The 23,181-nt window shown below is 45.7% G+C and overlaps 1 protein-coding gene across 1 annotated transcript in view; it reads right to left on the bottom strand.

Moving 5' to 3' along the window:
- SLC24A3 (solute carrier family 24 member 3) overlaps nt 1-23,181 on the bottom strand; it is a 122,113-nt gene that overhangs the window by 85,344 nt on the left and 13,588 nt on the right. Inside the window, exon 2 of the mRNA XM_072927317.1 lies at nt 19,053-19,190. Within this exon, the coding sequence (XP_072783418.1) occupies nt 19,053-19,190 (138 nt within the window). The remainder of the gene's footprint in view (nt 1-19,052; nt 19,191-23,181) is intronic.

Below are 23,181 nucleotides of genomic sequence, written 5' to 3' on the forward strand. Positions count from 1 at the left end.
TCTGTCATGTCCAAGGCAGGGAAGCACATTTTCCCTCTTCCCTTTCCACGCCTGACTTTTCCCTGGCCCACTGTGCAGGTGTCTCCAGGTGTCTGGAACAGAGCCTCAGATCCCACACAGCAAACACTCTTCCCAAAGCACACCCTGACACATGCCACAGCCATGAAAACAGGACATACTTTGTGTTTTTCCCACAGCAAGGCTCCATTCATTAGTGAAACAGAATATTTTTGCCCCAGCCACAGGAAAAGAATTAATCTGTAAAGCAGCACACCCTTGGATGATGCCTGGGGAAGGCATTACCATCCCCACCTAATGCATTTGCTGATGAGTTTCCTGAAAGGCTTCCCGGCTCGTGACAGGTCAGCCCTGAGCAGGGTAGCTTTTCTTGCACAGCACGAGGTTCTCTGGCACTCCACCACAGCTCCCTGCTCTCCATCCAAGCACTGCAGAGGCCAAGTTTTCCTTTTTCAACTGCATGATATATGCATCTGGAGGTCTAATATGTGGATAGGATCCCCAGGGAGGGTTTGTGGTTGGCTGGGAACATTTCCTAAGGTGTTTTTGAAATCTCTTTTAACTCTGAGATTTTTCTCTCTTCCCTGTTGTTCCTCTTATTGCTGCCAAGCTGAAATATAGTGAGTTCATTTAAACCAGAAGTGGAAAAGTGTGCAAGGGATCTGTGAAGACTTAGCCATTCCCATGCCAGGGACAATGGCAAGCAAGTCTGGTTGAAATGTCTCTAACAACAGAAGAAAGAACCAACCAAACTCCCTAACACTGAAATGTCCATTTAAGCAGTATTTCAGTGCTTGTCAAGCTCCCTAATGAGGCTTTACCTGAGCTGACCTTCCATGATCTCCCTGGCACCAGGCCACAAAGGGAATCCCCAGACTCTTTGCTAGGGTTCCATCACTCAAAGCAAAAAAATCAACAGTTCATAAACACTGGAGAAACACCAGGAATACAAAAGCACTCTCACACCTCTTTCTTGTCCTTTCCTGCCTATTGTGCAATTTACCATTGTACTTTTAATGCCTGGCCACCCTCAACTGCCAGAGGAGCGCACAGTCAGCAACAGGAATCATGCCATAGACATGACAGGGATTTGCTAATCAGCCACTCTCACTCACTGCATTTTCCAGGTTAGACCTTTCCCCACGCAGAAGAGGACATGAGGACAGAAAAAAGACATGGTTAACATCCTCACTGTTCAGGAAAGAGTCAGGAGGCTTCACCCAAGAACCAACTGTGCTCTGCTGGGCCTGGCACGGAGAGCAGGATCAACTTGCACCTTTTATTAGTGAACAAAACAGACATGCAGAGGGGTTCTCCCAGCTAGCTGATGGCAGATATGGAATGATAAGCTTCAAAATTCCTGCTCTGCTCATTTGTTTTGGCTGCCAGTCCTACATCTGATGAGCCCTGTGTGACACAAAAAGCTGCCCCAGCTCCCTGCGATTTTAGACATGACTAACACTCATTATGTTGGTGCTGCATTTCAGTGCACTGCAGAGACCAAAGGTTTAGATTTGTTTAAACCAAAAGGTTTAGATTAATTTAAAAAGCACATTAGACTAACTCATGGGAGGCAGGTCCTGTCAGTGCCTATCACACTCCTCAATTTGGATGCAACTGCTGAAAAGCAACTAATTCTGCTGGACCTGGGATTGTAAAACCAACCTCTGGACTAGTCCACTGCAGAAACTCTCTATACCTCCTAAATATACCAATCCACACAGCTGCAGTACTTTCTCTGTGGGGCAGGATCCAAAAATAGCCAGATTCTGCATACAAGGCCTTCTGAGCTGGCATCCAGCGGTGGCAAAGGTCAAGTGTGCTTTGTTTTGGCACTGCTCAAGCAAGCCTGCCCCTTTCCAGAGAGAGCAGCCAGACCAAAGATCCTATTTCCAACACCAGCCACAAAGTTTATGTTTCACCTCCATCCTTGGTAGCTGTTTGCAGTTTTTACTGTTTACCCTCATATTTATTCCAAAAACAATACAAGGTGCTCAACACAAAGATATGTCAGGAGAACACAGCACACAAAACAATATCAGCAGACAGGTCACTGAAAGTTTAGTGGCTGGATGCCAGTCAGATAAGGATTTGCAAGCTGTTTCTCAACACGTGGGTGAGCACATGGGACCCTGGGCTGCAAGCAAAAGGCATGTTTTTTCTAGGAGATGAAGCACTCTCAGCACACAAAGGTACCAGCCCACAGAGTGATGGAGTTACTTTAAGTTGTGCTCACCTTTTTGTCTCATGGCAGCTCATTAAACAGAAGAGAAACGTGTTCCCATCAGAATACTGACCTCCCAGTGCTTCTCCTGGTACCCCAGGAATGCCACTCAGGTTAGGAATGAAACACAGCAGAGCATCCACAGGGTCCTTGAGACCCCTCAGCTCCCGAGGCAGGGATTCCTCCACCCAAGGTAGCTGCTCCACTGGGACTCCAGACTAGCACCCCTATGAACACCTCCCTGTAGTCCTGTAAAGCCTTTCTGCACAAAACTGGATTTGAGCTGGGACCTCAGTGGTCCCAGTTTGGGGCTGGGCTGGTTTTCCCTCAAAACCCTTTCTAGGAAGCTCTTCCACACTGCCCATCTTGTGGCTAGAAATTTCTTGTTTCCAGCCTGTGTTCATCCATTGCCCATTGCTATACCCTGTTGTTGTGCCAATCCTGCCCACAAGTTTATAGCACTTTATTTTTTTTTTTTATTACTGCACCAAATAAGACCAAGGTGTTGTTTTCTTGTTCTGAGTCTTCACAGTCCCCTGATTATCCCAGTATCTATCATTTACCTGCTCCAGCCTGAGTTCCTTCCTCAGTGTGCTGACACTGTTGCAGCGAGCAGTCCTAACAAGCTCTTGGTAGAACCGTGGGCTGCAAACATTTTCTGATCCCTGCTGGAAATGCTTCATGTGCCAGAGCTCAGGAACTGGCTGCCCTCTGTGCAGGAGCTATGCTGTTCAGCTCCCCCCAACAGCTATGGCTGTTGTGCTCATCCTCATGGCAACCCAGTTGTCCTCCATCCCAACTCACTGCTGCTTGCCTTCCAACCTCTGTACACAAACCACCACCAAATACACAGAAAACAACCAAACCCAAAATCTGGATTAACTCATCTATTAAATTGTTTCCAAGCTGCCTGCTTGTGCAGGAGCATAAAACTTTAGGGCCACGCAGTTGGGCAGTGAAGATCCTACCTGAGGGATTGATTTACTCCCTTGGTGGTTTCCCAGGGAGCTTGGAAAAGGCATGGACTCACCCTATGCATCCTTTCCCTACTTCACACATCCGTAAAACCGCAGAGTGCATTTTATCCAACAAGTTCCACTTCACAGTGACCCTCTCTCTCTGTGCTGTGGAAAGAGGCCAGGGCAGTGGGATCGTTCTCCAGAACCACCAAGACAGTGACACAGGCCAAACAGCCAACACTGGGTGGGCAGTCACTCCTTTTGACCATCCACCATGGCTGATGTTTGCCTGGAGAACTGGCTCAAACCATGCCTCACAGTTGAGCTCTCTCCTCTCTGATCCATGACCAACACAATGGTGAGGGCTGAGAAAGCAGCAGACACCAGACAACATTACTGAGGATGCCCAGGCTGCAATAAAATCCACCTGGCTCCTCACCAAGTTACTCCTTCTCATGTTCCTGTCAGGAGTGAAGAAGAACCGTTTCTGACAGCAGCAAAGGAGAGCGGACAGACCACACAAGCACAGGACACCAGATAAGAGCTGGCATAGGATGACAAGGTAAAGTGGCCCCTAAAGGCCTGGCTTGGAAAGGTTATAACTGACCCTTGTCTTACTGAATGTAACTATCCTCCTGTTCAACAAGGTAGATGTAATTATTTCTGGCTACAATTATTGAATTGTAACATTTCTGACTCCTTAAAAAAAGCAGCCTGATTTTTCCTAACCATAATCTTTTGTGGGAAAGAAAGGATGCAGCCTTCTTGCTACCTGCACTGGTAATTCTCTCACTGGAGGCAGTTGCAGGAATTTCTTGTTAGCAAAACAAAATTTTGTATGTGCACTGTAATGATATTAGTTAAGTAAAAAGGGAAGAGTTGATAATTTTTCCTTAAAATAACTGTCTGCAATACACAATTGCAGGTGAAAGACTAACAGATTAGAAGATTAACTCTCCAGAGGCAGACAAACGCCATCTGGTTTATGAATCATATTCTAGGTATGACACTCTTCTGGCAGAGGATACATTTTTTGACATACACAAATGTGTTTTACTAAAATAAATAAATAAATAAAAATAATGCTTAAAAGCTGCCTTCCCTCAGGTAACACTCCATAAACCCCCAAAGCTGCAACAGAACACTTCATTCCATAATCAAGGCTAAGGAGTGATGGTTTTAAGCTGAAGGAGGGTGAGTTTACATCAGATATTGAAAAAATACTTTTTACAATGAGGAGGCTGAGGCCCTGGCACAGGTTTCCCAGAGAAGCTATGGCTGCCCCTGGATCCCTGGAAAGGTCCAAGGCCAGGATGGATGGGGCTTGGGGGAACCTGGGACAGTGGAAGGTGTCCCTGCCTGTGGCAGGGAAATGAGATGAGTTTTAAGGCCCCTTCCCACCCAAAGCAGTCTGGGATTCTATTCTAAGCCCTGCCTGGCATTTGCTCCTGTGGCTCAGAGGCACATTTGGCCCCAAGACCCTGGCAAGCAGAAGAGATTTGGGCCCTTCAGCTGGAAGAAAGACATCAGGAGGGGTCTTCATAGAGTTTACTGTGGATTTCAGTCTTTCCCCTCCTTTTCATGCTGCACCTCCTCTCAGCAAGACAACCCATTCCTTTCCAGCCCAGGCAATCTTTTTGTTCCAGGGAATCCTAGAACTAACTTGCCTTTCATTGCTGTAAATTGTTCCCATCAGGAATGCTAAGTCAGGAACCCCAAGTCTGGAGCAGTTGTGCTGTGGTTAAAAACAAATCCATCATCTTTCAAGACTTTCCCTGTGTTATCTGCAGGGTTTACTGCTTCACTAGATGTTATTACATTATTTCCAAATTTCCCACAAGGCATTTCAGTCTTGAATGTCTCACAAAAACACTTTTCAACAGAAAAGCACAATTTTCCTCAAGTTCACATATAAGAAAAGTTATTGGGCAGAATGATGAACACAAACAGCTACTAGGAAATGATTACAGATATCTAGAAGCAAGACAAAGATTCCTCTTTTGCTCCAAGCAAAAAAACCTTGACTCAGCTACACAAACATTTATAAAGGTGGGTGTGAGTATGAGTGTGAGCGGCTGTGCCCCAGCCCAGCCTAGCAGCTCCTGCTGCCTCACCCCTAAGGCTCCAGGCTTTGCAGAACCTGCCCAAGATGACTAGAAAACCACTGCTGCTGCTGCCACCACTGCTGGCCACTTTTGGATTGGTGTGTTTGGATTTTCTAAAAATTTAATTCAACTAAGTCCCTGAATACTGATTAGATCTAAGCCCCAGCCTAACCCCTCCAATGTTACGTAATCCCTAAAATCCAAAAAGCCTTGAAAAGCTTAAATGTGACAGTGCCAGTGATATCAGCTGCTGGAAAGGTTTCCATGGAAACCCCTCCTACCTCTGCCAGATGCCTGTGGCTCTCCTGCCTGAGCCCAGCATCCTCTGCACAATGCCCCAAATATCACAGCTGGGGAGAAGTGGGAGGAAATTACCACAGCCTGCCAGGTGCACCTCAACTCCCTGTGCTCCCCATCCAGCCATGCAGCAGCAACAGCCAACCCAGCTCTGTCACCTGAGTGGGATGAAAGCCATCAGCATCCAAGAGACCTCCCCACCAGACAGAACCCCTTAAAGGACCAGACAATGCTTCTGAAAAGGGGACACTCAGTCCTGGCTCCCTCCTCGTCCCTATTCCCAGCTATCATCCCAGGCAGCAGCAGGGCCACATGCCAGCTGCCCTGCACAACAGCCTGGCAGCCTTCACTCAGTGCCACCTCACACAGCCAGAGGGTCAAACCCATTTTCATCACAAACAAGTTAAAAAACAAAACCAGAAAAAACAACTGAATGTCAAAAAGTGTTCCTGAATCCCTGTGTTTGCAGAAAAGAGCTTAAAAAGGTTTCTCAAACTTGAAAGCAACTAAAAGAAGATATCTACTGGCTTTAAAAATCTCCTTTTCCCCCTCACTCCTCTTTTCCAACCTTGCTATTCCTGCATAAATGCAGCTTTGTGTTTTTTTCTAAGGAGTAAAGCATAATTGTCTGACATCTCTGCCCAAACTCACCCTTGCCCAGCTGACAAACTAAAACAAATGCAACAAATTAAACTCTGGGTTAATTTAAGATGCAAGCAAAGTGATGGCCCATATAACTTTATTTTTCTCACAGAAATTGAAAAACTCCCCCTCTTAAAGTGTTCTGCATGTTTAATCATCCTCTCCATCCACGGCACTCCTGAAACACCCTTATGTAAGGGTTATAAAACAATTCTGTGTGCTCAGAGACATGCAGTGGTTCTGCCTGGGTTTGATGCCCACATGCAGAGGTAAGAAAACACTGGGAGAGTTCAGCTCAGCCCTGACACTGAACTATGACTTTACTGCAGATCACACAAATTATGTCCAATAATGCACAGATGGCCAGAACTTCTCCTGCCTCCCTGAACACCAGATCCAGATGAGCAGAAGTGCCAGACCCTTCCTTAGTGGGCTTACATGCAGCCTCTTATCCTGGTTTTCAAAGACAAATCTCTGGCAGGGGAGCAGGGGCATCCAAGATCTGCTTTGTCCCACATTTACCCTCCAGAGAGATTTCCAGCAGGAGGCCAAGGAACCCAAGATAGATTTTTTTTAAGAATGCATTACATATACACTTTGGCAAAACAGAGAATAGTCTCAAAAAAGCTTGAGGGAAGCATCAAGCTGCTGTTTCCTCATCTTCCATGAAATCCCTGCCAAAATATAGCATAATGCAACAAAACCAACTATAATTGTAACACTTTTTAAAATTAAATTATGAGTCCAGATTTTTTAGCTTAACATGGATTCTCTTTTTTTGGCATTCACAACTTTAACAGTTATACATGTGTTCCAGCTTAGTTACCCCCAAAATATTATCCAAACATTACTATTTCAGGACATGCTGTGGGGCAAATGAGCCCTTCTGGATTCGGGGCTGGTTGCTTTGGACCACGCGCTTCCTTCCAACCAGACATGGTTTACTCGCGTCCTCAAAGAACTGAACAACACCCTATTTTTTTCCCTCGGACACTCAGCCCAGGGAGGTTTTGCTTTGCTTTCTCCCCCATGCTCTCTGCCAGGCTCAGTGCACCTCCACAGGTACCTTTATCATTATTCAGTGCAAGCAGAGGACAAGTGAAGCCACAGTCAGAGTCAGACACAGAACAACCACAGCAGCTGCCTCACAAAGCCTTCCTGGAAAAGCAATGAAATGGCCAAGCACCAGTGACAAGCACAATGGGAAGATTTTGGGCAGCCTCACACATGTGCCATGGGAGTCCGCCCAGTGCAATTGCTCTGCTGAGAGCCACACATGGCTCTTCTGCTACCACCTCCTCCCCTCCCACTGACCACACCAACCAGTGCGCCATTGAGAGCTGCAAAACCTCCCTCTCTGTGAGCCCTTATTTATGGCTGCTTGCTGTATGTTTCTGCAGCATTTCCAGGGAATAGGACACAGTGTTACTCTGTGACTGCTACAGGTCAGTCCTCATTTCAACAGCAATGATGTTCAGGAAGGTTTGCAACTTCTCTGTTTAATACCATCCCACTGAAGCAATGCTCACAGGTCTCACAGCTCAGTTTGCTTGTTGGTAGCTGCATTTTGTTCAAATTCATGTTACAAGTCCTGCTGAGTCCTGAGTTAGCCAAGGACCTGCTCCCAGGGAAGTCACTCCCTGATGCCCCTTATTCTGAAAGTGATGTTCTGAACTATAAGGATGTATTTTCCCCCAGATTGTTTGTTTTCTTCAAAGCTCCAACTCACTTCCTCCATTTGTTCCTAAGACAGCTCAGCTCTCATAAACTGTCTTTTGGTGGCAAGTTTTTCCAGTCAGCTAGCAATAAAATTACCTCTGAGCCTCCTTCGATTGCAGCACAATTCCTATGGCATGCCTTATCCCAGACAAGGGCATGCTGCTTGGCCCGAGCTCTAATCAACATCCTTTCATTCAAAAGCAAAAAGAAAAGAGAACAGCATAAAGAACCATGTATTTCTCAGAATGGTGTCTTACACAGAACCTCCCTCAAAAATACCATTTAGCAAACCTAAATAAAGAAAACCCACTCCTCCTCAGTTCCTCTCAAACACAGTCAGCCCAGTCAGGAAACCATTCCACCCTTCTTTCTCTGGTCTCCATGAAGCCAGTACCTCCAACAACAGAAAAGTCCCCAACTGTTATCAGTCCTCACAATCCAGCAGAGAGAGAGGTTTCTGTAGTCTTTGTGCATCAGCCGTAGAGCCCAGCGATGAGCACAGGGCCTTGCAGGCAGAGGGGTCACCCACACATAGGCAGAGGAAAGTCCATTTATTGTCTGGCTCTTCCCTTACAAGTTAATTGTGCCATTTCTAACACAAGGAAAGTTCTTTTGAATCTCTGGCTAAGCTATTCATACAGGCTTTTCACTCACTCCCATTTATTCTTCCTCTAAATATTCAGGCTGGTAAATAAATGTTTTGCCTTCCCGAGCTAATGCATAATGTATAAATCAGCCCCAAACACAAAGAAACTTAAAAACAGTTCTCATAAAAAAGATTGAGATTTTTTCCATAAACAACAGCTGGCAAAGTATCTCACAAGAGGAAAAAAAAAATCTTTGCTGATACATTTAATTGCTTCAGAATTTAATGCTTTTCCAGACTTGTTTACTGCAGCCAATGTTAGAAATGAAGTGTTTCAATCCAAAAACTGCAACTCCATCTCCCACTTCAGGACTCACTGCCTGAGGAAAGCTGGAACGGCACAGGTTTCTCCTCAGCTGTTTCAGCCTTCCACAGGATCCTGGAGCTTGCTCCCAGACTCCTGAGGGGATACTCTGGGCTGGGAAGAGGATTCATCAACTTGTGACACCATCACACAGACACCTTCATGCTGAAACATGAAGATGAGGGTCTCAAGTATTTTCACCCAAAAATTAAAAAGCAGGTGAAACTGTTTTGTTTAAATTTTGAGTGAACAAAACACTATTACACAGAAGAGCCATTAAATGTTTTTATAAAAGAGAACGATAAAGGCAACAGAGGAAGGTATTTATTCTGACTTTCCTGTAAATATTTCCACCCCCACAGAAACAGCGCACAGTCACACCAGAGTGTGTGCAATCTGAGGGCCATCCCACCGTGCCTGCTGTTAAGCATATCAATAAATGAAGATGGATTTGCCCTGACAGCCACACCTGAAGTTCTGTACAGAACCTCCCTGGCAGTTTCTGTTTACCCCAAAAATCAGACGACCTCATTTTTACAGGCCTGAGTGCCCCAGACCATGCTGCTGTGCCACGCAGCTTGTCAGACAGGCAACACCACCCCAAACCATTCCTGAGCTTCCCGCAGCCCATCCTGCCCAGCAAGGGGATCTCTGCGCACCAGAGAACCTCCCTTCTCTGTGATTTCCAGCACCTACAGAGCCATGGACACAGAGCACAAACCTGGCATGCTACACAGCCTGTCACCTTCCCAGAACCAAGCACAAGCCTCCAGTTAGTTTCAGTTTTCCACACACTAATCACTCACAGCAATATCCTTTGAGCAGTTCACTTAGTTCTTTGAGTTTTACAGATAAAATACAAAGTATGTGTTTCTTCTACTGGTCTTGTGAGAGTAGAAAAATAAGGCAGTAAATTAAACCTGGTCTGCTTGCAAACCTCTTCCCTCTGAAATTGGGCAACAGGCTCTGCTTTAACCCCACCAGCCCTCTGCTTGCTCAAGCTCCAGCAGGATTGGCAGCACCACATTTGTGGAAGATGGGGATGGCGCCAGCCCTGTCCCCCAGAGTGACACCCCAGTTTCACCTAAAGAAGCAGTGTCATTCAGGGAGGCTCTGTGCGATCACCATCCATGGGGCTGGGAAAAGGAGCAAAAGCAACAGGACTTTATCTAGTTCCACTGGTTGCAGGCAACTCTGCACCTCCACTGGGAATGTGTCATGGATCTGCAAAATCAAAACAGGATGGGAAACTAGCTAATAGCACACACCCTTAAAAGGCCATCCAATCTCGATTTGTAGGCTCAAAGCAGCAGGGAATTCCCTACATGGAAAAATCTGCCAGGGGAAACATCTCCAGAGACTGTGGAGTCTTCAGCTCCACAGTCCCTGGCTGAGCCGAGCACTCCATTTGCTCTGCAGAGCAAACAAGCCCAAGGCGCTCATACACACGCAAGAGTATGAATGCACACATGCCTGCACACCAAGGTCTCCTCCAGTATTCACTAAACACCACCAAGAGCTCCAAGGAAACTTGGCCACGTAGGTTATGGGTAATGACAAGTCACATAACTCAGCTGTGGGCTTCTGGGTCCTCTTGGCTTCTGTGTGCTCACCTACTTATTGATTCTATTCTGAAGGAAGGTCGAATATCCCTGTCTTTCCCAGGAGACAGCGATTCAATCCAAACATTAAGCACAGATGCAGTGGAGGTAGGGCAGAAGACTTACTGGCTTTCAACAAAGCTTCTGAAAGTCTCTCCAGGAGAGACTTTCAGAATGTCTCTCCTGGGAGTGGTTGCTCTGTTATCGGTCCCTCCGGCTCTGGGAATGGCTGCTGCAGGCCACAAAGTGCAAACTCTCGGTGTTTCCCAGGTCCCAGTCCAGAGCAGGTTTGAATGGTTCCAAGAAAAGGGAAATAAAAACAGTCCAGGGAAAATTCAGACTGCCTAGTTAAACTAACTAACAAGCAAAAGCAAAAGCAAGAGCAAAAGCAGGAGCAAGAACAAAATCAAAAGAAAGAGCAAAAGCAGCACAATGTACTGCACCATCTGTGTCCAGCAGACCGTGAGGGAGTGAGCAGGCTGATAACAAAACAAAACTTCGCTTTTCAGAGCCAGTCTTGAAGGCACAGAACATACTATCCAGCATAGACAGAACAGACAACTGGGGACACAAGCATCATAACATCACCCGAGGACACTGGGTCACGGGGGACTCACACTCATGGGGGCAGGAGTTGAATATCCAGTTGGTTTCTTCTGAGACTTTTAATGAGTGCTAATTAGAAGTTGCCATTCAAGCTGTCAGAAGCTGCCCATCCATCACCAGGTGCCCGGGCTGATGCTGCTCAGGCTTGGCCTTGGTTACAAACACTCTGCTCAGGACTGCTCACTTCCTTTTATCCCACCTCTCTTTTTTTTATGCGTACACATATAAAAACCAAGGAACGGGTTTATTCCTAAGTATTTTCCCCTCCAGCAGAGAGGCACAACCACAACTGTGCAAACAACAAGTTTCTGGCAGATACTCATCCAGGCTCGTGCCTATGGAGGACACTGCCAAGACCAGTGGTGAGGACAGAAAGTTGTGGCACTGCCTGGACACTACTTTTGGTCACTGGCAAAGGCACACAATGAGCTGGAGGGCAGCAGTTCCACTGAAAGAGAAGCTGCCAGACAGCTCATGAAGCACTGGAGTAGCCGCTGCCCCACAATGAGTACTTTTTTCTCCAAAGCACCAGCATAAGCCTTTTAAAAGATATTTGACCCTATCCTGAAATTTTAGGGTATCTGACCATATCCTAAAATCCTGACATTCAGGATGGAAATGAAACCAAATTGGAAAACCACCCAGTATGTCTGGATGAGCATACACAGAGTGTTGAGCAGCTCTCCATGCTGATGACCATGGGGCATCTGCCTGGTTTAAACACTCCAAGCAGCTGGCATCCTGTTCTGTTACTCTCCCCATCTGTCTGGAGCATGCCCTGCTGTCATGGACAGCTCTGGATTGGAGGGGTGATCCCTCTTTCTGTGTGGTTTCATCACACCCACCACAGTTGATCCCAATGGGAGAGCCCCTGAAGAGACTTGGGTAAAGTGGGAGTTCTCCACCCCTCTGCCAGCACTAGACATCTTGGTCTCTTTGGGAAAGAAAAATCACTCACCTCTCGATTTTCTAACAGGAGCAGAAGGGAAATGAAAAAGGAGCTGCACATATGGGTAACCAGTATCTAATCTGGGAATTTTTTTTAATGCAGTCCCCAAAAGAAGGGCATTTTAATTAAATATTTTTATTTTACCCACTGCTGCACACTAAATCAAACTGCTTCAGCATTAATATATGAAACTATTATTCTGTGTATGCATAAGTGAATTTACACGTGTCTGTATATAAAAACTATACCATCAAGCACTGCTTAAAATGCAGATTGCAGATGATAAAAACTCCATCCTAACTGTATCAAAACCTGACTTGGGATGTTTTATTTGATTCTTGGTCATTTAAATCTCATGTAAATGCAATGAAGTCAATGAAGCCAGTAATAATTTACACTCATGGACTATCTGGACCTTTGATTTTTAACTACTAACTACTGGCAAGAACCAAAAAACAAGCAACAAAAATCCAGTTTGCAACATGGGGCCAGATGTTATTTTTTGTCCTTTGCAGTAACAGCTCAAAAATACCGATTTTAAAACAGAACTCTAAGAAAGGTTTATCCTGGATCTTAGAGCTACATCAGCTTTCAGACCTGAAACTTAAGTTAATGCTTGAGGCCCCTGCTTACACATTCATGTTTGATCTGTGAAATACTATAGACACACCAACATTTAAAGCATGTGCTGATAACTACTTGCTCTGATTTCTTTAATTATCAAGCTTACTCCCTTGTACCCTTCTAGCATCATAGAGAAACTTTAAAATAGCTTAGGAAAGACACTGCTGTTCACATGATCTGATCAGGAATCTCATACTCTGTCCCAACAAAAATAAGTCACACATTTTATATGGCCTGGGGTCAACAGGCACCGAGGCAAATTACTTCATTCCCAAATTTCTTGGTACTGCAAGTCTAAAATTTTTAACAACCAAAAATTTACAGCAGTACAGATCTTCCTGGGGAGAATTAGGACATTTTACAAAAATGCAGCAATATATTTTTAAATGCTAAGTGGACAATTTGCATTTATCACACCAGGCAAATAATTCAGGTGTGGAAAAAAAAAAAAAAAAGAAACTATTCTGATATCTGGCCAGTCTAGAATATCTACATCTGGTACACAATAACTGCAATGTTATTGCAGCTCTGAGCAGCCATCTGCACCTCAACAATGACCCAAGGCAGCCAGAGCCACCAAACAAGGGGACCACACTGACTCTTCCCAGTTGTCAGCCCAAAACCTTCCACTGGTGCCTGCCAAAACCCTCCAGCTTTCCATGCTCAGCATGTGAAAATCCAAGTGCATTTTCTTCCCAGAGAAAGGAGCAAGTCTGACTTGACAATTTCTTTTTTTTTGCTGCCTCCTTAGAAATTCAGGTCACAGGCCACAGTGAAGACTTCTCAGATTACCAGAGTGATGCACAGCAGCAGCCTGGCATCCTCAGTGTCAGAGAAGTAAAACCTAATTCAGGGAGATACAATGTGATTTTTATTCGCATCTGAAGTCATGCTTAGTTGCCTAACACCTTTTAAATGCAAAGGTATTTAAAGATTTGGAAGCAAGGGTCTGCTTTCAGTATTTCAAGCCTCTCTGCTGCCTTTTCCACAACACACAATAACCAAAGGAGTAACCCAAGCTTGCTAAAAGGTCAAGGAAGCAAGCCTCATTCCTCCAGATACAAAGGACAAACAAAAAAGTAACAGAAAAAAAAAGCCAAAATAAATCCAAAACCAAGAAAATTTCTGGGTATTTTAAAATTATTCCAGTGGGGAAAACATAATCATAAAAAAGGACACAGGGCTTCCCCACTCCACCACTGGAGAGCTACCATGCAGAGGGGGCTGCACTTCTGACAGACTCTCAAATATCCTCCTCCTGTGCCTTTGGCAGCAGCAAGCGTACAGGTTCTGTTCTTTTTTACCTACAAGGATTATTTTTCTCTCCCTTCCCCCTTGCCATTATTTCTCAAGACTATAAACATGATTCTTGGGTAGCAACAGGCAATTAACCTTTGGTGTTCCTCACTCCCCGTGCAGCGTGACACACTGATCTTCCCCCGGAGCTCTGTGAGCCCTCCCTGCACAGCCAGCCCGTGGTAACACAGCATTTTCCACCAGAAACAACAATTAAAATGGGAACAGGCTCATCACAAGCATCAACAATCAAGCAAACAAGTCTCAGTCTGAGAGATCTACCCACACTACAGGTGCACATCCCATCTGTGCTGCGGCACTGAAGGCTGGCCAAGGTTCTTTTCTGTCAGAACAAGCAGTTTAATTACAGCTGTTTGGTACATGGGTAGATATGTATTCTTGAAAAATTGACAGCAGCTTTCTGGGGAAGGCAATTTGGAGCTCACCACCTCTCCAGTCTGCACACTGTAGGGACAAAGCTGGATTTGGAATCTGGAGTTTGCTTTCTCCTTCTTTTCTTTCACTAATGCAATCACACAGAGGATGAACTGGGTAATACCACTGCCACCTCTTGATTTTAATCTCACAAGCTTTGTTTATTTTCCTCTCTGAAACTCTGGCTCTTAGAGTTGCATACATAACCACATGGGAACACTGGCAAAAATTTAGCAAAATGTACACCACTGGCCTCCTGTGTATGTCCAGACAGCCCTGTTTTACAAGGAACTGCATGGTTTTGGTGACCAATTCAGAGTTCTCAAGTACCCAGCCAAAAGCACTTGTTCTGAGCTTCCCCTTCAGCATGATGTCCAGGTACAGCCCTGCTGTAAAACCAGGTCCTGCCTCAGAGCAATCATGGTCAGCTACTTGCTCCCCTGCACAGCAGCACAACTCAACCACACTTGGGCTGTGCCCCCTTGGATGGCTGAAAAATCCTAGAGAAAATACTTGTGACCACCTCTTATTGCTAAGAGATCCTATAATCCAGCAGTCCTGGAAAAAGGCCCAGTCCAGAAGGCGAACCCCAAGCTCTGAGCAAGTCCAGAGTGCAGCACAGAAAAGGAAAAATATCTGCCATGGTTTCTAACAAAGGAAGCCACGGGCTCTGCAAGGAGGGCTCCAAAGCCCTCAGCTGCCTTGCACATTTCTCTCAGCCAGAGGTGCAGCTGTTGGGACAAAGCCAAACCCAGTGTCTGGACACAACTCGGGCACCAGTGCCGGGCTCCCCGAGCTTCAGCTCCTTAGGGCCACATGTCAGCACCAAATCTTAGCCCCTGGTCCCCACCATGAGAACATCTCTCCTTCCTGGCTGTAGCAAGGGAGAACCCAGATCCCTACCAGCACAAGAGCCCAGAAGAAATAAGCATGCATTTGTTTCTGTTTCTGATGTTTTAACGCTAACATTCTGGTTTTCTGACCCTTTAGGTCTAAAGTTAACAAACAGAAGCAAAGCATGGAAACAGAAGTTCAAGGAAATTTCTGTCAAATTCACCAAATTTATAGCTCAGTGAGAGAAGAGCATCTTTCTTGCTATTCCTCAAGGATATTTTGTTACTAAACTTTCAGCAATTTATTTTTCTAACATTCCCTCAAGTGAAAGCAAGGTTTGGCAACTTGCAAGGCAGGAACAATTTTTTACTTTTCATTTTGCTAGGATAAAATTAATTTTGCTTGAGGGAAGGCAACTTTCAATTGGATTGAGGCTCAAAGAGGAAAAGGAAAAAAACTAAAACAAAACACAAAATCACTCTTCACAGAGGATGCTGTATTTGCTTGACAAGAAGGCCTTTCTAAACTCTGCAGTTCTCTGGACTTCATTCTGAGCATGACAGCCCAGCAGAACTCACACCACATAAAGCCCACCATGTGCATAAACAAAAGAAAGAAAAGAGATCAGAATGCTCAGCTCCACTTGAGGGGATCTGGGTTTGTGGCCTTGGGTTTGTAGCTCAGTGCCAAAGGGGCCCTGAAGACACAGCCACAAGTAAGTAGTCAGCAAAGGTTATCAGCTCCACAGCCAAGCACTACAGATTACACTACCATGAGCTATTCACAGGAGAAATATTGATAAAGGAGAAAGTTGCTTTTGAAAAAAGATGAGGAAATGTAAAAACTAATTGCACAAAAAAACTAATTGCACAAAATCTTTGGCTGTTTAAATTAAGCACTTTTATGCCTGAGGGTCTAAATGAATACACGGGGATCTTTTTGTTCTTGCATCAATCAAGTATTTCCTGCTATTACTGATAATGACTTTAAAACAGCACACTTAAGCAGGGCTGTTACTTTATTTTCAGCCTTCCTGAGGTGGGAGTGGAAGCACTAAAGCAGGGGAGGAAGGAAGGCAATGACAGCTTGTCAGAGGAAGCATATGTCAGTCTGGTGAGGAGCTAACAAGGACTGGCACCAGGACCTTGGCCACCCCCTCCAACCTGAATCTCCAGACATGTGACATCCCATCCTGACACAGCCTGTCACCTTCTGGCAGATAATAAACCATGTCTGAAATAAGAGCAAGCTTTGGAGCAAGCTCCAGTGCAATTTGAATTCTGAATCTGGTAGCACAGGGACCTGACCCAACATTAAACCAGCTTAATCCTTTTTCTTGGCTTCCAGTGGTTGAATCACATTTCTGAACAGAACTGGGTGAGTAAATGATACTTTGTCTGAACAGACACAAGTAATTCTCACTTTTTCCTCATCATTTTTTGCATGAGCTAAAACTGTCAAACATGGCCCAGAAACACAAGTGTCTCATTTAAACAGTATCACTACTTCAGTGAATAAACTGTCCATTTTTTTGGTCCATCTCTAGCTCCACACACCTTCATGTGGACACCACAAGGACAAGGGGATGGGTATGAGATGCCAGAAGAGCATCTACTGTCTGACAGCAGACACTACCATGAGAAGCCACCAAGATCCAAGAGGGAGGAAACAGGCAGCTCTGACTGCAGGGCTGAACACTCAGAGGACAGGCAGCAAGAGACAGAAGCTCCTTAGAAAAGATAGCAGGCTGGTCTGTGGTTCTTCTTCCACAGGCACTCAACACAACCACCATCAGCCACAGGACCAGGCCAGAGCCTATGATGGCCATTTCTCAGAAAAAGGTCAAAACAAACAAACAAAAAATCCTAAAAATGGTCTTTAGGCTGGAATCAGTCCATTTCACCACTTTAATATGTCTACAGTTTTTGTTGCAAAGGCAAAGGGAGCAAAACCCCTACTATCTGGAGCAGTTCTGATGATGAAATGATACTAGATAGGCCATTGGATAAACCATTAGGAAATAAAAGTAGCAGTTGGCAAATATCATGACAGGCATTCAAATGAGCCTGCAATCACCCAAGCAGCTAAAAACCACAGATCTTTCCTTTAGCACGCCAAGGTGTGTTTATTGCCAACATAGCACAGAAGCCAAGTACTGCAAAAAACCACAGCACATTTTAACAGGAGGCATTCCCCTTCCCTCCACCAGTAGATGAGGTAAAACTGCTTTCTTAGACTGCCCACTCCTGCCAAGCTGCAAGGTGTTTATACAGGTTCACTTGGGAAGTAAGAAGGAAAAACCCCTTTTCAGGCAGCCTTTCCCTCCTCACACCTGCTCAAGGGAAGAAGCACCTGAAGGTCAACACACATGGTGCTGTGGGGATGCTAGGGAGTTTTGAGCACTGCTGATTCCCAGGTCACAGCGGGCCCTCAGGCTTTGGTTCTACAGCACTCATGCATTACGCTCAGCAGCACCACAAAGTGCCCCAGTTTCCCTGAGCAGCCCTTGGAGAAGGCAAAGGCAGCCGTGCTTGGTGAAACCCCAACTGCTGTGCCACCATCTGGGGCCTGATACACCACCAGCACAGCCAAGGGAAGGACTGTTCTGCCCTGGGGCCGTGGGATCGAGCTTTCCATCAGCTCTGCCTGACAACCACAGTTCCTGCTGTCAGGCCTGTGCCAGGATTTCAGCCACCCTACTCCTGGCCACACTTTCAAACATGAAAGCACAGCTAACACCACTTTGCTCTCTTGTGGTTTAGAATCACAGGCAGCACCACCGTCCTTCACAAAACGTTGATGTGCCCATGCCCTTCTGTCAGCTTTTTTACTCACTTGTTTGCTGAGCAGCAGAACTGATGCATCCTGCAGGTCATCCTCAGATAACAGAGCTCAACAGGTAACTTTTACAGACACTGCATTTTAGGATTGTCCCACTCCCAAATGCTTCTGACTGCCACCTGGCCTAACATCAACACAGTACTTAACACTACTCAACAGTACTTAACACTACTTAATGTTATTTGCACTATGACAAATCCAAACAAAATCGACAAAACCAGAAGCAGGACCTTAACTCTGTCCCTTCACTTCCTTTCTGCAGTACTTTGCATCAGTTTCTACTATGGAATGTCACATCATGACATTCAAGAAGAAACAGTAATTTCACATATCTAGGTATTTCTGCTTTCTCTCTCCTGAGAAAACATAGAGTACTCAGTAGTTATTGTTCTACTTTCTGAAAAAAAAGGGGGGCAAAAACACACACATCACAAATAAAATCTCCCATGCTTCCTACAGACCACTCTATTTGGTGAGGGCAGCAGGAACAATGGTGAGACAGACAGTGCTGAGATACCGAGCACAGTGGGGGAAAATGTTACTGCCAGTGCTGATGTGAGGCTGAGAGACTGGGTCTGCACTGTGGCAGAGTTATGCAAACAAGCAAAAATTTGAGTAAGAAAAATTTTTGCACCAGTTTTTGCTGTCTAAAAAAGACCATAATCATCCATCTGTCTAGAAATGTTATTAAGGATTATGGCAGAGGAAAAATTATAGGCAGAAAAGTGCAGCCAGAACTGGATTTGTTAGAATTTCTCCTGGGGCACGTAACCTACATTAGTCCTGAAGAACAGAGGAAAACCCTTCCCCTGTTCTCCCCAAAACTTGAGGGAATTATATCCAAGCTCTGATATGAAGAGCAGTGTTTATGGACTTAAAAATAAGTCCTGGAGTACAGATGTGAGGAAGCCATTTGCAGGACTGAGGAGCTAGAGGCAACTTTCATTCCTACCTGGTTCAGTGCAGTTTCTGATGTAGAGCTGCCCTCCATCCTCTGGAAAATCAGTCACGTTCTTCTCACGTGCTTGCAGGAGTTGTCGCCCACTCCACTTGTCACCATTTCCCACAGAATAGCTCAGGGCATCGTAACCTGAAGGAAAAGTGTAGTAACACATTAGGAAAGGCAACTCCTGATTCTGCTCCTGAACATCTTGAAGCAGACACAAAATTTGCATTTCAAAAATACCACACTCCTTGGGTTTAAAAGGGCAGTGTTTCTAAGACCACTGGAATGGGATACTGCCAGCAGCTCCCCATCCCACGGGAGCTATGTGCATTCTTCCAGAGTTTCTGAAGGTCATCCTAGCAGAGCATCTCTGTTTTCCCACCCTGCACCATCTGACTAAAGCCAGAGCACACCTCTGACTCATTTCCACACCTCCACGCTTCCAGTAACAAGAAATATCCATGAACACGAGGGGCAGTACTATGTCTCACTACCTTTGACTCAACCCTTGCTCTGCTTCCCCTTCGGCTTTTCCTTGGTGCTGGTAAGTGAAGCTCTGTTTTAGCAATGTCAAAAAAGACAGCTGGCTGACTTCTACAATATTCCTGGCACAAGGCTGGTCAGCCCTGGACATGCCATGTCTGCCTTATCAGCTGGACAAACATGCTCGTGTGTCAGTTCCACACCTCCTGTGCTGGTTCAAATTCAAGGGTGGAAGAAAAACTCTATTTTTTTTTTTTAAGCCAGAAGATATCCACACACCAAATAAGCCCTCTTGCAATGGAGATCGTGCAGCCCTCCAGTAACATACAGCATCTAAGAGGCATTTCTTCCCATCTATTCGTCCCCTTCCCAACAAGCAGGACATGGGCTCTCTCACAAGGACTTCTGAATTATTCCCAGTTTTGTCCACTACTTTGGAAACAGATCACAGGCAAAAAAAGCAGTGGGATAGAGATTCAAATCTTGGGCCAATGTCTCAGAGGGTGATTAATGACAAAGGAAAAGGTTCTCTTCAGGTCCCAACCCTTGTGTTAGGTTCCCTGGCACAAAGTTGAGAGGGCTGCCCAATCTGAGACTTGTCTGCCTTGCCCAGATCATGCTCTGCTTAGGCCACTCCATGTCACACTAGGAGGGAATGTCTGGGAAAGGGCTGCCTGGGAATCTGCATCCCAGGCCACCAGCAGTAACTGGGACCAATGCTCTTAGAATACACAGGAGTCATCTGGGTGCATGTTTGGGGGAAGAGCCAGAGCTGCACGGGCAGCCTGAAAGCACCCCTGTTTTCTAAGCAAAAAAAAGCCCCATTTACCTTGGTAAACCAGATGCCATCATTTGAAGCTTCAAGCACTTTGTCCTTTCAATGCCTTACAAACGTTAGAGAATGGAATTTGCCATCAGTTTAGTCTGTAAGTGTCGGAGTCCAGAGCCAAGTGACCCTGACATGTAAGTACCAGTAAGATTAAGCTGATATAAGTGGGCTGCATTTCCAAGAAGGACCATAGGCTGTAATGCAGCATCAGGGATCTCCTCTAACAACAAACACTCTGATAGCCTGAGCAAAGCAGTATCAGTTCCAGATACAAGCTGCTTTCAAAGCAGAGGAACTCTTTTCCAAGCCAGCAAGGCTTCTCTGTGTCACTGCATGGAGCAATGGTATGAGGGATGGAGGACACAGGGACTGCCATGGCCCCAGACCTCTGGCAGAACCTCTGCCTCTCTTGGATGGCAAACTCTTCCAAGCGAGGGGTAAAGAAAAAGAATGTCATTTAAGGTGACTTTGGAAAGGAAAAAGCTTATTTTGGCAATAGCAGTGTTTATAAAGGCTACATCCAGCATTGACAAAAATCAGAGTAAATAGCGGTGGACCTGGTTCATGGCCAAACTCAATGCGGTGACTGACACCGGGAAAAGCCCTCCTCTGGAGCCTCCAGGTCTGAGCAGGGCCAGCTGTCCCACACCAGAATTTGAAGCCCACCACCCCCAAAATCCTGCCTAGGGCATCTCCATTCAAAAAACATTTCACTCAAACAGATCAATAGAAAATAGAAGTTAGAGATTAATCTTTTCCAAAGCTTTGGCTTTCCAAGGATTTTCCTGTGAAAACAGGGACACGTGGAGATTTTAACCTTGCTAACAAGGACACTCAGTGACACACAAGAGGGTCCCTGTGGTTTCCCCATGTGCTGATACCAGTCTCCTTGTAGTGTGGTGGAGGCTACTCAAGGCCTGCCCTGCTTTAGGTGCTGGCACAAGGCACAAGCACCAGGGATACCACCTCAGCCACAGAATTCCACAGCAGGGCTGCCAGGCTACCACCACTATGGCCAAACTCTTCTTCCCAAGGAAAAGCAGGAAAACTTATAAAAAAGAAAGCTAATAGTTTTCTTTCTCAACTGTAGTTATTCAGGATTGGATTATTTTTAATGGGGACCACAACAAAGAGTTTTTTTCATTTTCTCAGCAGAGATAAAGACTGATAAACATCCTGCCTCACAGCTACAGTGCCATTTTGGGCAAGCGAGATGGCACACTTTTCTTATTAATGTTCTAGCTGCTAGCTTTACACTAAAGTATCACTGTGACATCCTCTAAAGCTCTGATACAACAAAGAGTTTTTCTAAAGTTCTGTACCATAGTGTATTACAAAGTGAGAGAATTATTTTTTTCAAGCACTGAACATTGCAGCAAGTTATTTTCCACAACTATAATTCCATTGCACACTCGGAACCCAGGCTCTGGAGAGCTTTACTTGCACCTCTTCCTGGAGATATTCCAATGGACAATAAGCACGAGTCATTTTTCCCTGTCTTTGTGCCTGCTTTGCATTTCATAACAGAACTAAGACAATGCAGACGGTGCATTTTGAGTAGCTGCATCTCTTTCCATAAGACAGGGAGTACACAAGTGTGTGCTTGCTGGGAGTCCCTGTCCCTGCCAGGCTGGGGTGGCAGCCTGCTGGGCACAGCCTCTCCAGCAACACTGCTCATCTGTTCCACTTATGAGCATGGAAATGAGGTGGAGTGGAAAAAAGAACTGATCAGACAACTCAGAACTCCTGGAAAGGCTCTGTGTGTGATCCAGATTCCCACGTGGGAGCTCAGGAGCTCCTTACGCTATTCCAGATGGCTCTGGCTGGAGTTTACAACTTTCAGTGCTGCAGAAATACAGCCAAACTCATTCTGGTTGCACTTCCCAGCACAAAGAACACCACCTTACAATGACAAACAACATCCCCATGCTGCCCAATTGCACTCTGATCTCACAGGTATATTTATTTTCAGCAGCAAGCAAGGCACAGGAACCCCAACAAGATGGAACAGCAACAAGACCTCAGAGCAGACACTCGGCTCCTACAGGGTACAGAGCAGGCTGGTGTAGAGGTGAGGGTCCCACGGGACAGGGAGGCCTTTGCACAGCTGGTACAAGCAGTCAAACAAGACAAGAGCACCCAAATCAAGTGCTGGAAGAGGAGAAGAAACTTATCCACTGCAATGGAGTGTTCGGCTCAACAATGCTGAGACGAAGAAAGGCAACAAAGATGGAAGGTGTTCATGAGCAGTCAGCTGGAGCATGGAAGAGCTGATGGGCCAGGGGCTGGAGCAGGGAAGACCTGACAGGCAGGGCCTTTCTCTGGCAAAAAGCACTGATGCCCTTCCTCCTCTCTCATCTGTCCCTTTTATCTATTGTTTTCATGGTGGCAGCTTTGGGTTTTGGAGGGTTGGTTTCACAACCAGCTGAATTATCTCTGTCTCCCTGAAACGTTCCTGCAGTTAATACAACAGGGAAATATTTCAGAGGAAGAAAAAAGCTGGAAGAAGCACAAGCTTCTGCATAAGCCACCTCTCTGCGCAGGTGGAGAGCAATAGTGTGGTGGCCTCAGGACAGAACAGATGAACCCTGACGGAAGATCACCATGCAGCTGAATGAGCTGTGACCCTGCTCCACAGCTGCCCTCCCATGGCCGTATCCCGGTGGCTGCTGGCCCCAGACCCTCAGGGACATGTCCAGTCAGCCCCTGCACCATCAGACCTACTGCAGATAGCCATCACAGGATCTGAGCTTGTAATTGCATAAACACATCATAAATGCACTAGCCCTTTGCCTAGGCTGATTTGGGAGATGCTTTTCTTCC

The sequence above is a fragment of the Taeniopygia guttata genome, chromosome 3 (genome assembly GCF_048771995.1).
Source record: "Taeniopygia guttata chromosome 3, bTaeGut7.mat, whole genome shotgun sequence".
Lineage (NCBI taxonomy): Eukaryota > Metazoa > Chordata > Aves > Passeriformes > Estrildidae > Taeniopygia > Taeniopygia guttata.